The sequence below is a fragment of the Marmota marmota genome, unplaced genomic scaffold, assembly GCF_001458135.2.
Source record: "Marmota marmota marmota unplaced genomic scaffold, marMar, whole genome shotgun sequence".
Lineage (NCBI taxonomy): Eukaryota > Metazoa > Chordata > Mammalia > Rodentia > Sciuridae > Marmota > Marmota marmota.
In genome coordinates, this window is record NW_025999998.1 from 10,025,389 (window position 1) to 10,040,104 (window position 14,716).

General features: G+C 42.2%; 1 protein-coding gene across 1 annotated transcript in view; it reads right to left on the reverse strand.

Annotated features, from left to right (window-relative positions):
- Positions 1 to 14,431, reverse strand: part of Dmrt1 (doublesex and mab-3 related transcription factor 1) — a 103,038-nt gene extending 88,607 nt beyond the window's left edge. Inside the window, exons 1-2 of the mRNA XM_015492964.2 lie at positions 13,949 to 14,431; positions 10,712 to 10,895 (exon numbers count right to left, since the gene is read on the reverse strand). Coding sequence (XP_015348450.1) covers positions 10,712 to 10,895; positions 13,949 to 14,296 — 532 coding nt within the window. The 5' untranslated portion in view covers positions 14,297 to 14,431. The remainder of the gene's footprint in view (positions 1 to 10,711; positions 10,896 to 13,948) is intronic.
- Between the last annotated feature and the right edge of the window lie 285 nt (positions 14,432 to 14,716).

Consider the following 14,716-nt stretch of genomic DNA (forward strand, 5'->3'; position numbering starts at 1 on the left):
ACTTAATCATATTTGCAAAGTCCCTCCTGGGGACTGGGTGTGCACTTCTCTGGGGGGCCTTGAGTCTCCAACCACACTGAATACAAGGCCTCACCTATCAGACTGGCACAGCCCCAACAACAGCCTAGCCCTGGAAATGCTGTGGTTGCAGCTCTCTGGAGGGAGTGACACTGACAGCACCTACCAAAAGGCACCGAAAATTATCTCCAAAACAGACCTTCTGTCCCATCCCTTCTTTCCATCTCTACTACCACCAGCCCTGTCAAAGCAGCTCTCCCCTTGGCATGGGCAACAGCCCAGCCTTGACATCAATCCCTGCTCCCACTTGGCTTTTTCAAGCTACACTCCACACAGCAGCAGAGAGATCTTTTAAGAGAGTAAATCAGGTCATGCCATTCACTGCTTTAACACTCCAGTGACTTTCCATGGCACTCATAATAAAATCCCAACTCCTTCCCTGGCCTACACGGCCCTTCGAGATGCAGCCCCCGCGGATGTCACCCCTGCTCACAGCACTCAGACACCCGCCACCTGCCTGCTGTTCTAAGTGCAGTCTCACTTTGCTGCTCCTTCTGCCTGGAATGCTCTTTTCTCAGACCCTGACCCCAATGGTTCATTATCATTCAGAACTAGCTCCAATTTAATCTCCTCAGAAGTCTTCCTTCACTGACTCTTTATTTAAAACAATCGCTGTCCTCTCAAGTCACATCCTTCATATCACTTCCTTTTTCTTCATAACACTATTTCCTAAAAGTACCTCGTTTACTTATTGGTGTACTTGCTTTCAACTCTCTCCACCCCCTGGAAATGTAAGATGCATGTTTTATTCACTGCTATATGTCACACACCTAGAATAGCATCTGGCCCAGTGCAGTCACACAATGAATGTTAGTTTTATTTTTTCAGTGCTTGGGATAGAACCCAAGGCCTCGTGTGTGCTAGGCAAGCCCTTCACCACTGAGCTACACCCCCAGCAATAATTGTTAAATATGCAAATTTTAAAAAAATAGAAGGAAAAAAGGGAAGTGGGGAGGGACTCTTGCTCAGACAGTGCACTCACCAACAGAAATGAATTCAATTTTGTTCAATAAACATGGATTGGTGTCTAATGAATCCAATCAGCTTCACTGAATTAAAGCATGTTCTGTATAGTTTAGATAAACCCAAAAAAACCTTGAGAATAGAGTTAAGGGTTAGGGTGCAGAAATCAATATTGAAAGTCACCTGTTAGCATAGACTGAATTGAATTGACACTGGATGACTAAAGCAATACCTAAGAGCTCTTACTGCCAATAAACATCAGAAAATTTGCCATTACAATAACATTGAATCAATATTTTCTTTTGATAATCCAGGTCTGCTTTAAGAATCTGTTACATGATTTTTTTTCTGGAAAGCAGGTCCAGTGGTATTATAAAATAAGACCAAAATAGCAATTATGAAGTCTGCCCACAGACATAAGAGACTGGAGTAAACTCTGTTTGAAATGTCATTGTTTTCAGCAACAGTGATAAACATTTATGTGAATTTTCACAAGGGAGTCAAAACGGTTGTCCCCAGAATTGAATTTTTTTATCAACTGAAAAGTAAGACACCTCAGGCTGAGACAGAAATGCAGACATGCCCTCGCCTAGTTGTTCGTGAAATCACAAAAAGAAAAAAGATCTGACAAGTTCCAGTGAGATAACATCTAGAACCACGGCAGGGCCAGGAACCCCAACTCCTCTTCTTTGCTTCATGGTACACTCATGGGCACTGTGCAGCTATGAGCCCAGATCATCTGACAAAGATATGGAATTCATCCTGCATAAGGTGTTAGTTCACATTGCCCTGGCCCATGCCTACAAACCTCGACCCTAGAGAGAGACTCCATTATGCCAGAGGCATAGATTAGACCCATCTATGAAACAAAATGAAAAGTTAGCAATAGAGTAAAATTTTGGGGCTGGGAGAAGGAGGGGAAGCAGAGGAGAGAAAGGATACTGGCAGAAATAAAAGAAACTGTCTTAGCACCCAGGAGTCTACAGATGATTTCAAAGGCCATGAAGCCTTGAAGAAAAATGAAGCTGGATCGGGCACAGTGGTGCACGCCTGTAACCCAGCAGCGCAGGAAGTTGAGACAGGAGGAGTTCAAAGCCAGACTCAGCAAGAAAGAGGTGCTAAGCAGCTCAGTGAGACCGAGTCTATAAATAAAATACAAAATAGGGATGGGGATGAGGCTCAGTGGTTGCAGGCCCCTGAGTTCAATTCCGGGTACAAAAAAAAAGTAAAGCTGAGACAAAAGGCTATCTTCAATCAAGTTAGTTAATGAAAGGGAAATTGGACGTAATAGTTGAAGGACAACAGAGATTCTGTTTGGGAAGTTCTAGAAATGGGTGGGGGCAATGGTTGTACAACAACATGAACGCACTTAGGTCCACATTTAAAAAGGTATGAAGTGACAAATTTCAAATGCTGTACATTTTATCACACTAGAAAAAAAAAGAACAAGTGAATAAAACAAAAGATGGGACAAAAAGACACCCACAAGACCCTAAAAAGTAGTAGAAGTCTGGGAGGGGAGCTGGATCCTGAGACCAGCAGGACCAGGAATACAGGTCAAGGACTCCAGCACCATACTAGGGAATGCAAGGGAAACTGATGACAGGAACTTTTTGACATTTCAAAGGGTTCCTTGGGCAACAAATTTAAGGCTGCATCACACAAGGACAGCACCTAGTGTTACCATCCATAAACTCTCCAATGTGGGCTGGGATGTAGCTCAGTGGTAGTGCTGGGAGCATTTATGAGACCCTGAGTTCGACACCACATACTCCAAAACTATGACCAGCCATTGGCAGGAAGTCCTAAGAGTTAATGTAAACTACCCTCTTCTAGGGGTGCCAGGTAGGACAACTGTCTATTTTCACAAACTCTCAGGATTTTCTTCCACTCTACAGAAAGGTGACCATGGTCTTCCATTTTCAGAAAATCAAAAATAAAAATTATCCTAGCCAAGTGTCTAGGGTAATAGAATTCCTGCACCCTCATTTTGAGGAAATACAGATCACCTAAGACCTGAAAAGATGCTTCAGTCCTTTCTAAAAAGATATCAGTATTTCTATCGGCCAGCCATGCACAGGGAAAGACCATCCCTGGTTCCTCTATGAATTGTTGGCTTCCTCACTTTTGTTTTCACTACAAACTGTGACAATGAGGTAAATGGAGAAATTTCTACAGAGACTGAACATTAACATAGTTCTAGTGATAATAAAATGCAAACCTGAAGACTCCTTCATGATCTGATCTTCTCATCAGAGAGACTCACACTGCTTTGAACTATCTATTATACTTGCCAGAATGAAGGGATCTTTCCTTTCAATTTAAAAAAGTTTAAATGTGGGAGCTGGAGTCGTGGCTCAGTGGTGAGATGCTTGCCTAGCACATGTGAGGCACTGGGTTTGATCTGCAGCACCACATAAAATAAATAAGGGTATGGTGTCCACCTACAACTGAAAAAGTTTTAAAAAGCTTAAGTGTAGCAGAGAGCAGTGATTCATGCCGGTAGTTCTCAACTCACTGAGATTCCATCTCTAAATAATACACAAAAACTATGGGGCCCAGTGGTTAAGCACCCATGGGTTCAATTCCCAGTACCTGCCCCACCCCCACCACCAAAAAAGCTTAAGTGTGAATTTTCTGGATCTTTCATATATTGCTAGTGGGGATGTTAAACAGTACAGCCTCTTGGGAAAACAGTCTAGTAATTCCTCAAAATATTACACATACAGTTACCATAAGATCAGCAATTCCACCCTCTGATACACACTCAGGAGAAAAACAAATGTACATTTATACAAAAAAAATTGTACACAAATGTTCACAATAGCATTACTCATGATGACCAAAAATTATAAGCAACCCACATGTCCATCAACTGATGAACAGAAAAATAAAATGTAGCATACCCATACATGAAACATTAATTGCTAATAAAATGGAGTAATAAAAAAATAATAATGACATGCTACAACATAGATAAACCTTGAAAAAATCAGGCTAAGTCAAGGAAGCCAGACACAAAAGGTCACACAGCTTATTTTATTTATGTGAAATGTCTCAACTATGACAATGAAATGTCCAGAACATGCAAATCTGTAGAGATGGAAATATATTAGTGGACACTGAGAGCTTGGGTAGGGTGCAGGTAGAGAATGATCACAAAAGGGCAGTTTCTTTTAGAAAAGGAGACAAAATTTTCCAAAATTAAATTCTGGTGATTGTTGAACAACACTGTGAATTTACCAAAAAAAAAAACAATAAATTATAGCCCAACATGGTGGCATCGTCTCAGTAACTCGGGAGGCTGAGGCAGAAGGACTGCCAAGTCCAAGACCAGCCTGAGCAACTCCATGAGACCCATCTCAAAATTAAAAGGCCTGTGGATGTAGCTCAGCGATAGATCATCTCTGAGTTCAAACCCAAGAACTTCATACAAACTCAAAAATTGAATCATAGATTTTTAAACAAATGAATTATACAGTATAGGAAATATACCTTAACCTGTTAAGAAATTAATTTGAATTTTTAACTATTTTAAAAATACACAAAAAGCACACTGAACATCAAAGATTTTTCTCTCTGACATCTGTATGTGGGTTCGTGAAAACTCAAGTGTTTTAAAACGACTCATGTATTCATTCAACATCATGTATCATTCATTCAGCAAAGGTTTACTGACCATCAACTATAAAGCCGGTAGTTTACTCTATCATAGATGAACAAAGTGATAAGTAAAAGGCCATCCATGCTCTCCAGCTTATTTTCACAAGGGAGATATAGATGTAACCCAATCAAATGGTTTTATGTGTTTTATATATGGTGTTTTAAAACTTGTGACTTTAAATTCTCTCTGTTTTTTAAGGCTCTAGCTAAATTTCCTTTCTAGCCACATGTAATCTGGTTAGGCTATTTTCTGTGTACTTTGTTGTTATAATTGCTAAACTGAAATACTATCCACACAGAGTTTCTATCAGACCAACTGAACTGCTGTATTTGACAAGTATAAGCAGACTTCCCTTGAAATAAACAAAATGGTCTAAAACAGTATTTAAAACAGCAAGCTATCAAAATGATCTCTACCATCTAGCATTTTCTTTCTTTCAAACTTCCAACTGTTGCTTCAGTTTATGTTTGGGTTAAGACAATCTGCTGGCAACTTCTTTGACTCTGAAAGCATGAGGATGCTTTTGATCTGAAGACTTTTTTAACCTAGCATCAATTCTTATTCTGCCTGCAATGGAGAGCTGGCTTAAATCAAAGGGAGACTATCTCACATAAGTGGTCAGAATCTTTCAAAAATAAACTCCTAATCCATTGTGCGTAAAATGTTTTTATCATTCATTTGAGTGAAATGCTTCCTTCTTTGTGATGTTAGAAAACTGCAAAAATAAAAATTTAAATGTTATATTAAATTCAAATAACCCCAAAGAGTAGGTTTAGGGCAGTGGAAATATGCTGTCTGATATCATAAAGATGTTGTCCACACCCACAGAAAGGACAACACCAAGAGTGAACCCCATTGTGCACCCAACTCTGGGGGATATATGACAATGCAGGTTTCTTTGTAACACTGGCACTATTCTGATGGGGGATTTAGATGGTAACGGGGGAGGCCACATATGTGTGGGGGCAGGGGATACATGGGAAATCTCTGTACCTTTCCTTCAATTGTGCTGTAAACAACCTAAAACTGCTCTAAAAAATAGTCTATTCTTCTAAAAATTTAAATTCAGTATATTCAGTTGTTATTCATCAGTCCCATCTCTCACTGACAAAAACCACACAAGGCACACACTTGTAATTCCAGCAACTCAGGAGGCTGAGGCAGGAGGATCACAAATTTGAGGCCAGCTTCAGAAACTTAGCAAAACTCTATTTCAAAATAAAAAATAAAAAGGACTGGGAATGTGGCTCAGTGGTAAAGTACCCCTGGGTTCAACCCTCAATACCAAAAACAAACAAACAAAAACCCCAGGGACATTCTTCCATTTTCAAACTGGAATTTTGAAATAAGAAAGTATACTTTATACTAATATTTTAAAAGATAAAGCCACAGAGAAAATGCTGAGATTGCTATTAATTCATGGTCCTTTATAGCCAAAAATGTTCATCTTTTTTTTCCTCTGTGCCCCAAAAATGACTAGGAAAAACTTTTCATGTCTGTAAAATATTTAATCTCTCAAGACCCACAAAGAAATATGCTCCTCTTCTGGCCTGCGCTCTCTTGAAGTGAATTCCTGCTGAAGAAGATGGAGGAGGGGCCCCTCCACTATTAGGCACAGACCAGTGCTACCCTTCCAACAGGGGAAGGGGAGGGAAATAGGGCCATGGGCTCCAGGAAAGGCTGAAGCTGCCAAGGAAAACCCCAGACGGTAGGAGGTGGCTTGATCTGGGGGAGGGTGGATGTGCTGTGCCTGTGGATGCAAGTCCAGGGTGCTCCAGAAGGGAGGGTCCAAGAGATAACATTCAGGTCCTCACAAAGGACATGCATGCAGAACCAAGTTCTCTACAATACAGCCCTTCATTTGACAGTTTCTGTACAGAAAAGGAGATGAAAAACTATGCAGACCTCAGGGAACATACTGGGTAGAACAGTGTTCTATGTGTGCACAGGAGGTTGAAGGAAAAGTAAAATGTAAAATAAAACAGACAAGCCCAAATTTACAAAGAAAGAAGGCCCAATTTTTTTCAAAAGCTGATAACTTGAAATAAAAAAGTATACTTTATGCTAATATTTAAACTGAAGGCACACAGAAAATGCTGAGATTGCTAATTAATTCATGGTCCTTTATAGTCAAAAATGTTCATCTTTTTTTGCTCTGTGCCCCACAAATGACCAGGAAGAAACTTTTCTAATCAATAACATACCTGCTAACATCTAATCCTACTAGTATAAGAATCAGCAACAAAACAATTTCTTCAAAGGGCTATTTTTTTCCCCACAATTACATCCACAATCATAGAAGAAAACAACAACAAAAGTCTCTTATACCCATCTTCAAGGATATCCAATAAATCCTTTGGTCATTGTTAGCCAGCCTTTGACTAAGGACTGTCTTCTAATGTGCATTATCCTATTTATAAGGTTTAGTTCTCCAAAAAATGAATCACAGCTTGGTAAATCCAATTTACTTTGAAGTGTCCTTAGAATTCAGCCAATAATTCTTGAGCATTTTTTACTCTCACTTTTGGCACTTTAAGGAGCCAAAAGGAGATAACTAAGAAACTTCAAGGACATAAAAATCTACTCAATTTCACCAAGCAACTGGCCTAACAGACCCTAGGGAGCAGGGGTAGGAAGGAGGTTAGCAACTGCACCCAGGTGAGCCAGGTCAGTAGGTCTTACTATTCCATGACAACTCCTACAACTTTCAATTCTCACTATATCATTTCAAACCCTGGCCTTCCACATCTACATAAAAGAATTCTAGGCCGTTAATAATGTCAACTGGGGCTGGGATTGTAGCTCCGTGGCAGAGCTTCACCTAGCATGTGTGAGGCACTGGGTTTGATTCTCAGCACCACACATAAATAAGTAAAATAAAAGTCCATTGACAAATAAAAAAATATTTTTTAAAAATTCCAAGCTGCATTAATATGTTACAAAGCTAATGACAACGGGTGCAAACACACTCCCATTATAAACAGGTAAATATTATTAATCTGTACACATATGTGTGTATGTATGTATATACATATACATACATGTACGTATGTATATATATACATATTATATGTATATGTACATACATACACATACGTATATGGAAAGAAAAACTACACACAAAAGCCTGGACATGTAGCAAGTAATCCTAGGATGACAGAGGTGAAACTCAAGACTGGTGCTGGAAAAGCAATGTTCTTTCCTTAAATAGGTTCTGGACTCTACTACAAATGTTTGCCCTTTACTTTGCAATAGTTAAATGTTACTTCAAATACATACAATCTTGGAAAAACTTAAAGTAAGCTTTATTCTTGTTAGTGCCAAGTTATCTAAGAAACTTGTCTCCATTAGCCACCTAAAAGCTGTAGGACCATCTTCTGTCTGCCTCTCCCATTTTCACAATCTCACTCTCCTTCTCCCTCTTTCTCTCTGTAATTGGTATTCTACTAACTTCTCCACCTCCCTCTCACTCACATCCTCAGTCCATATTAATTATTAATTCCAACTCCAAAGGTTTGATAGAAATCCTGCAAAGGATGACCATCGTGCCCCAGAGATGAGCTGTCTAGTGGGGCACCCACCTTCCTTTGGGAGGCACAGCCTCCCAGAGCCATGAGTACCCACCTATGCCCAAGCAAATGAGCAGAACACAAATTAGGTCCAACATTCCCCTTGCCTTTGAGTACTGACCAAGAGTTCAGGTACTACAAGGTATGTTACTCCAGAGACAAGCAAGGGATCTGGGTGCATCCTCCTTGATCCTGACCCCTAAATCCTTCTACCCTGTGGCTCCTCTCTGTTACTTTACCTCCCATTGCCACTCTGAAACACTCTGCCAGAACCTGTTTTGCCCTATGGAAAGCAAAGTTTGGAAACTGTTCTAAGTATACACTATGAACAACCAGCCCAAAAAGAAAAACACAATACTGGTTCAATTTTTTACAATCTTTTGACATTACAATGGTGCAAAAGCCAGTGCAAAGGTTATACACTTTTGGTAAAAACCATAAGGGCTGGGACATAGCTCAGTGGCAGAGAACTTGCCTAGCATGCATGAGGCCCTGCACTCAATCCCCAATGCTGGGGGGGCGGGGGACAGTAGAAACTATATTTTGATCTTTTCCCAAGCTAGCAATATGGGATATGATCCTCTCAATTTTGCACAGAAAAAGCAGCTCCCAGACAGCCATACGACCCAAGAGTAATAAACAACTGGTACTGCACACAGTACTATGTTACTAAGCTATGATGTTCAGTAGGTTGAGTGTATTAAATGCATTTGATTTAGGAATTGTTCTATTTATGTTGGATTTATCAGGACATAAGTCAAGGAGCATCTTTACCTTGTCCTTTGTTCATTACAGAACCTATAGCTCCAGTAACACAGAGACAGACACACCTACCTGTTTCCCTGTTGTGCATTTCTCCTCCCTACAATGGCAAAGACTCATGCAATCTTTAAGAACCCTCTCCCTCATTTTTGAGAACCAGAAACAAACTGCCCACAGAGCTTAAGTGACTTGTTCCAAAATTTCACTAATTTTAGATATGCAGCTGAGCAACTTTAGTCTAGTGGTTAAGCACAGCAAACTGAGTAACTCGTACAAGCTTAGCAAAGATGGTACTACATGGCAAGGCCATATTTCATGAAACCGTGGTAGAGCCTAAAGACAATCTCAGCACATATACATTAGTCCCACTTACCCAGAGTTTCACTTTCTGCTATTTCAGTTATCTGAGGTCAACTATGATCCAGAAACATTCAATGGAAAATTGAATAAGCAAATGATTCTCAAGTTTTAAATAATTTTCATTGTTAGAATTGCCTTATTTTATTATTAGATATTATTAATTGTATAGAACCTAATTTATAAACTAAACTTTTCCACAGGTATGAATATATAGGACAAAAATGTTTATTCCAAATATACACATTTACATATACATGTAGGGTTCAGTACTACCCTAAGTTTCAGAAATTCACTTGGGTCTTTAAACCTATGCCCCACAGATAAGGGGGGATTACTGTATTTAACTGCCATAAACTCCAAAATTCCACAGATCTTTGGTGGATTTCTTAGTGCTTCTCTGCATTCTAGACCAGCACCATCAAATGAAACTTTCTGAGAAACAGAAATGCATCATCCAATATGGCAGCTCTTAGCTATATGTGGCTAATGAACACTCAAAATGTGGATCATAGGAGAAACCAAATGTTTTCTTTTTATTTCTTAATAATTTATTTATTAAATAATTAACTATGGCTGGAGGCTTCCATAGTGAACGGTGAACTCCAGACTACTGAGGTTCCTGAAGCAATTTGGAGACCCAGTATACCAAGCACACTGAGCTTGGGAGATAGATGGACTGATTCATATGCTTTCTAGTTCAGTCATCTTGACCATGAACTTAACCTCCTACACCTCTGTCTTCATGAAGTCAAAAAGGACTACTACCTCCTACTTAAGAGAATGACTCTGGGAGGAAGGAAGACCAAACTGGCACATATGAAGCCCCTAGCACAGTGCTTAGCACATGGGAGCCTGCATGACACACTTTCCCTGTTCCTTCTCAGGTTCATCCACATCTGACACTTAGGTTTTGGCCTTTTCAGACACTTTTCCCAAAGGGATGCTGCCCTTACTGACGAAATAAACTTCCAGTTCTAAGAAACGAGGATCTTTAGCACCTACCCAACTAGACCCCCAAACAGAGGGGTGGACCAATATGAAACATGAACAATCTCACTCCCCCCTGACACTATGTAATTGTGACTATTAACTATCAACAGGAAAGTAAAGTTGCTGAACCTTCACTTCTAGAAGCCATGGCCATCCCCTTGTGAGGCAGACAAAAGCAGAGGGAGAATTCCTTACGAAACTCCTCCAAGTTGTAAATGTTATAGGTGACCCAGGAGGGTCCTGAGTCTGTTTTTATGGCCACAGCACTTCTTCCTCATGCCAGACCTCAATGTGAACCCCAGCCCCCGCCCCCCCCCCAGGTTACCTGAGGCCGCTGTTGTGGGTGTACTGGCTGCTGGTGGCTGTGAAGAGCTGCTGCTCTCATTCATGAGACATTGGTTGCCACCGTTGTTCTCTCTCTTGACAAGCAGCTCAGCTGCACTGGGCAGCGGGATGGGGTGGCTAATACCCAGTTCCTCCTCCTGCGCCTGCTGCCTTCTCAGAGCCACCTGGAAGCACAGGACAGTAAATCATTCTCCAGCACTCTAGAATCACCAGTTCCATGGATAGGCTCTGAACATAAAGAGGTTTCTCATTTCTCTTACCTGGCTGTCCAGGTAACTAGGATATGCAGCCAAAGTTGAAAAATGATATAAAGACAGGGTTATCTGGCCCAGAGTAGATGTCCCCAAAACACATGAGTGTGCAAACTATCAGGAAAAACTCATCCAAAGAGGGTAGTTCAATCTCAAGAGTAGGAAAACACACTGATGGATTAGGAAGACCTAGACTCCTTCACCCTACAAATATGTAAAAGACCACTGTACTGGAAACAGTGACCAGTAAGCTTACATTAGATCACAGATTCCTCCCCATTTAAAAGGAGAAACAAGAAGCAAGTAAGCATCGACTACAAAATAGGACGAGAAGCAAACACCAATCTACAGCAAAAATGTAAGAATCAGCCTGCGTAGAAATGCAGCAGAGACCTGAACCATGGAATGAGTAGCACTCACACAGGGAAGGAAAAAGGGATAAGAATAATATGGAACAGAGCAGCTAGGAAATGAAACCCCACAAAACCCTGTTCCCCAGGGATGAGGGAGCATGTGGAGAAGCAAGGAAGAGCAAGGAGGCTGGAATCTGGTGTTGGAAGTCCCTGGAAGAAGAGGTGGGAGGTGGGGAGCAGGGGAGAGGACAGGTTTGGGGGGGCGGTGTCTAGGCAGGGAAAGAGAGACAGAATTGAGACAGGTAAGAATCTGACATACTTAGGAAACACTTCAAGGGGCTTCTTATGTTTATAATCTTTTTAATAACATTGTTAAAAACTGGGGGGAGGCTTAAAACAAGTTGTATTTTTGTTTACTACCTGTAACAAAAAGAGACTTTCTATTGAACTTGACTCTTGGCGGTCATGAAAGGAGAAAAATGAAGCACCCTACACGTTAAAGGCTCAAAGACAAGAGAAGGTAAAATCAAAATGGTAAATCAGAAATCCAGCTACAATCTATGTATTGGCTTAGGAAAACTATATAGTCCAAAGTTAGCTGATTCATGCGGAAGTAAATTTCACTCATAACCAAGAGTCTTCACCTTAGAAAACTAAACCTTGGATAATTATTTAAGCATATATCTTGGATTTTCTGCTATTAACCAAGGGCTTGGAAACAGCATTATCAATAACTGCCCAGAAGTAAGTTTTTTAAAACCCTGCAAACCTCTAAAATATTAATACATACTTGTACCTTGATTTACACAAACCTCATGCATACCCAAAAGGCACAGCTTATTTAGTCCACAAACTAAGGATGCCCTTACAAAGATCTTCTCCAAGGTTTGTTAGTGAATATTATTACACAGGAAAGGGGCTGGCAATGGATTGCAAATGCAGTTGTTTCATTCATCTAATATCAATTTCAAACTATTTTAGAATAACTAGAAAGTAATTGCTATATAGATTTTTTAAGGGCTCATCTAGCATAACACAAATCCTCTGGTACAAAAAATCCTGAAGTTTCATATTCTAAAAGTAATCTTGAGTCGTTTTTGTTGTTAATTCAGCTGTCTCCTCAAAATTAGTCCCTCTAAAAAGGGTTTTCAAAATTAATGCCCCTACTCGTATATTTTTATTACATTATGAGGAAAAATCCCTCGAGTATTGATTGCTCCACGTTAAATATTTAAGCCAATGACCAAATGCCCGGAATACTTTCCTGCCTACAAGTATATTTGGATTTTTTTTAATCTCATTGTGATGCACCTTATTGTTACATCCAGCATTACAATTCACTACAGATTAAATTAAATTCTATGAAGAAACTACCTATATTTTCATTAACTACCCTTATAATATCTGAAGACAAAACCCTTGTAATTGTAAATGTTTTAATTTCCCTGTGTTTAAAACTCTGATGCACGTAGAAAGTAAACGATCTTTAAGCATTTGTGCAGTTATGTTTTTTTAAAACTATTTTACACATTTCTAATCAAAAGCAGCACACCACTGGAAAACACTTTTTTGGTATCATTTCATTTTAAATAATCTATCTTTAAAAGATGAAACAACTTTTAGCTGGAAAGAATGTGTATTATTACCTTTTAAAAACCTTTTAGGAAACCAAAGACGTGAACTTTCGTTAACATGCTAAATTACTAGCGTACTGTTGAAGCCATTAAAAATTAAAAATAAAAATTAACGGCTGGCTTCAAACCCAGGCAGTTTTTTTTTTAAATTCTTAAATATAGTCAAAACATTTACATAACTTGGGGCCAGACAGCGAATTTTAAAATACTAGCATTTCCAAGGTGCTCAAAATGGCTGAGGTGACCGGCCCGGAGCCGCCGGGGGCGAAGACGCCAAGTGCATCAAGAGCAGGAGACCACGCCGCGCGGCGTCCATCACAGGGACTTTTCCAAAAAAAAAAAAAACGCGGCGTCGCGTTGGGCAGCTACCCAAGGGTCTCCCCTGGCCCCTACAAAGCGTCCTTCGCGGCGCTCCAAAGGACCCTACTTGATTTAAGCCCAACTCAGCGGGGAGTAGTCCCTGGGACCCTCGAGGAGAGCGAACCCCACAACTCTGTGCTCGGTGGCGATCGCGGGGACTGCCCAGCCAAGCGAACCCCTCGGCGATCGGCTCTGAGAGCGAGGCTGGAGATCCCAGCCGCCCCCACATTGCGGAGCGAACCCCGCAACTGAGCTGAAGCGCGGGTCCGGAGATCATGGAGAATCCCTAGCGGAACAAACTCAACTCTGCTTGGAGGGCAGGGATGGAGATTTGGGGGCCCCGCCGCTGCAGCGAGCCCCGCAACTCTGGTGCAGGATTGGGGTGATCTTAAAAGCAGGGTGAACCCCGCATCTCCGCAGGCGGGAACTGGGACTCGTTCCCGCCTACCCAGAGTGGCTTCGGCCCTGGCTGGGAGTCCCGCGTCCCCGGCGCGCCGCGAACGTCGGCGCTACTAGCCGGATCATTCCCGATCCCGGGCCCGGCTTAACTCCGGCCTCGTCGAAGGACTTTATCCCTGACGCTCAGAACTGAACCCCCTTTCCGGACACCCGCACCCACCTGCGCGGCCATCACGCGCTGTCTCTCGGCGATCAGATTGCACTTTTTGCACTGGCAATCCCGCCACATGCAGAAGCGTTTGTGGCCCTTGAGCGGCGAAGCGTAGCCGTGGTTCCTGCACCGAGCGCACTTGGGCAGCCTTGGGGACTTCTTGCTTGAGGCGCCCAGGCCCGACGCCCCAGAGCCGGAGCCGCTATCGCTGCCCCCGGCGCCTGATCCGCCACCAGCGCCCATCAGCGCCCCAGAAGCTTTCCCGAAGCCCCCGGACTTGCCCTGAGGCGCTACCCCGGGGGCGTGCGGGGTCTCGGACGGTGCCGAGGGCTTGTTGAACGCGTCGTCGTTGGGCATGTTGCCCCAAGGAGCGGCAAAAGGACTCACACCGCCTCTCACGCCCGAAGACGGCTGCAAGGAAGCACCCAACAGACGGCTAGGCTCTAGAGGAGGAGGTGCAGGAGGCGTGTATGCAGCAGCCAGAGGTGCAGCCCGAGTGGCGAGGTCGGGACACGCAGCGCCGGGAGTGGTGGGGGGTTGTGCCCTTTTTTTTTTTTCTTTTGGCGCGCGGCATAGAACTTTTGGATACTTTTCAGAATGTTCCCGGGATTGCAGAGGCGGGAGAGGGCGCGAGGGAGCTCAGCCACGCCCATTGTCCCCCAACTCCAGCCACTGCGCTCCGGCTGAGTGCAAGCTTGCACACCAGCTGCACGCAACCAGGGCGCTGCTGCAGGGATGCTGCAATCGCACTGAGGTGCAGAGCATGACCTCATAGCT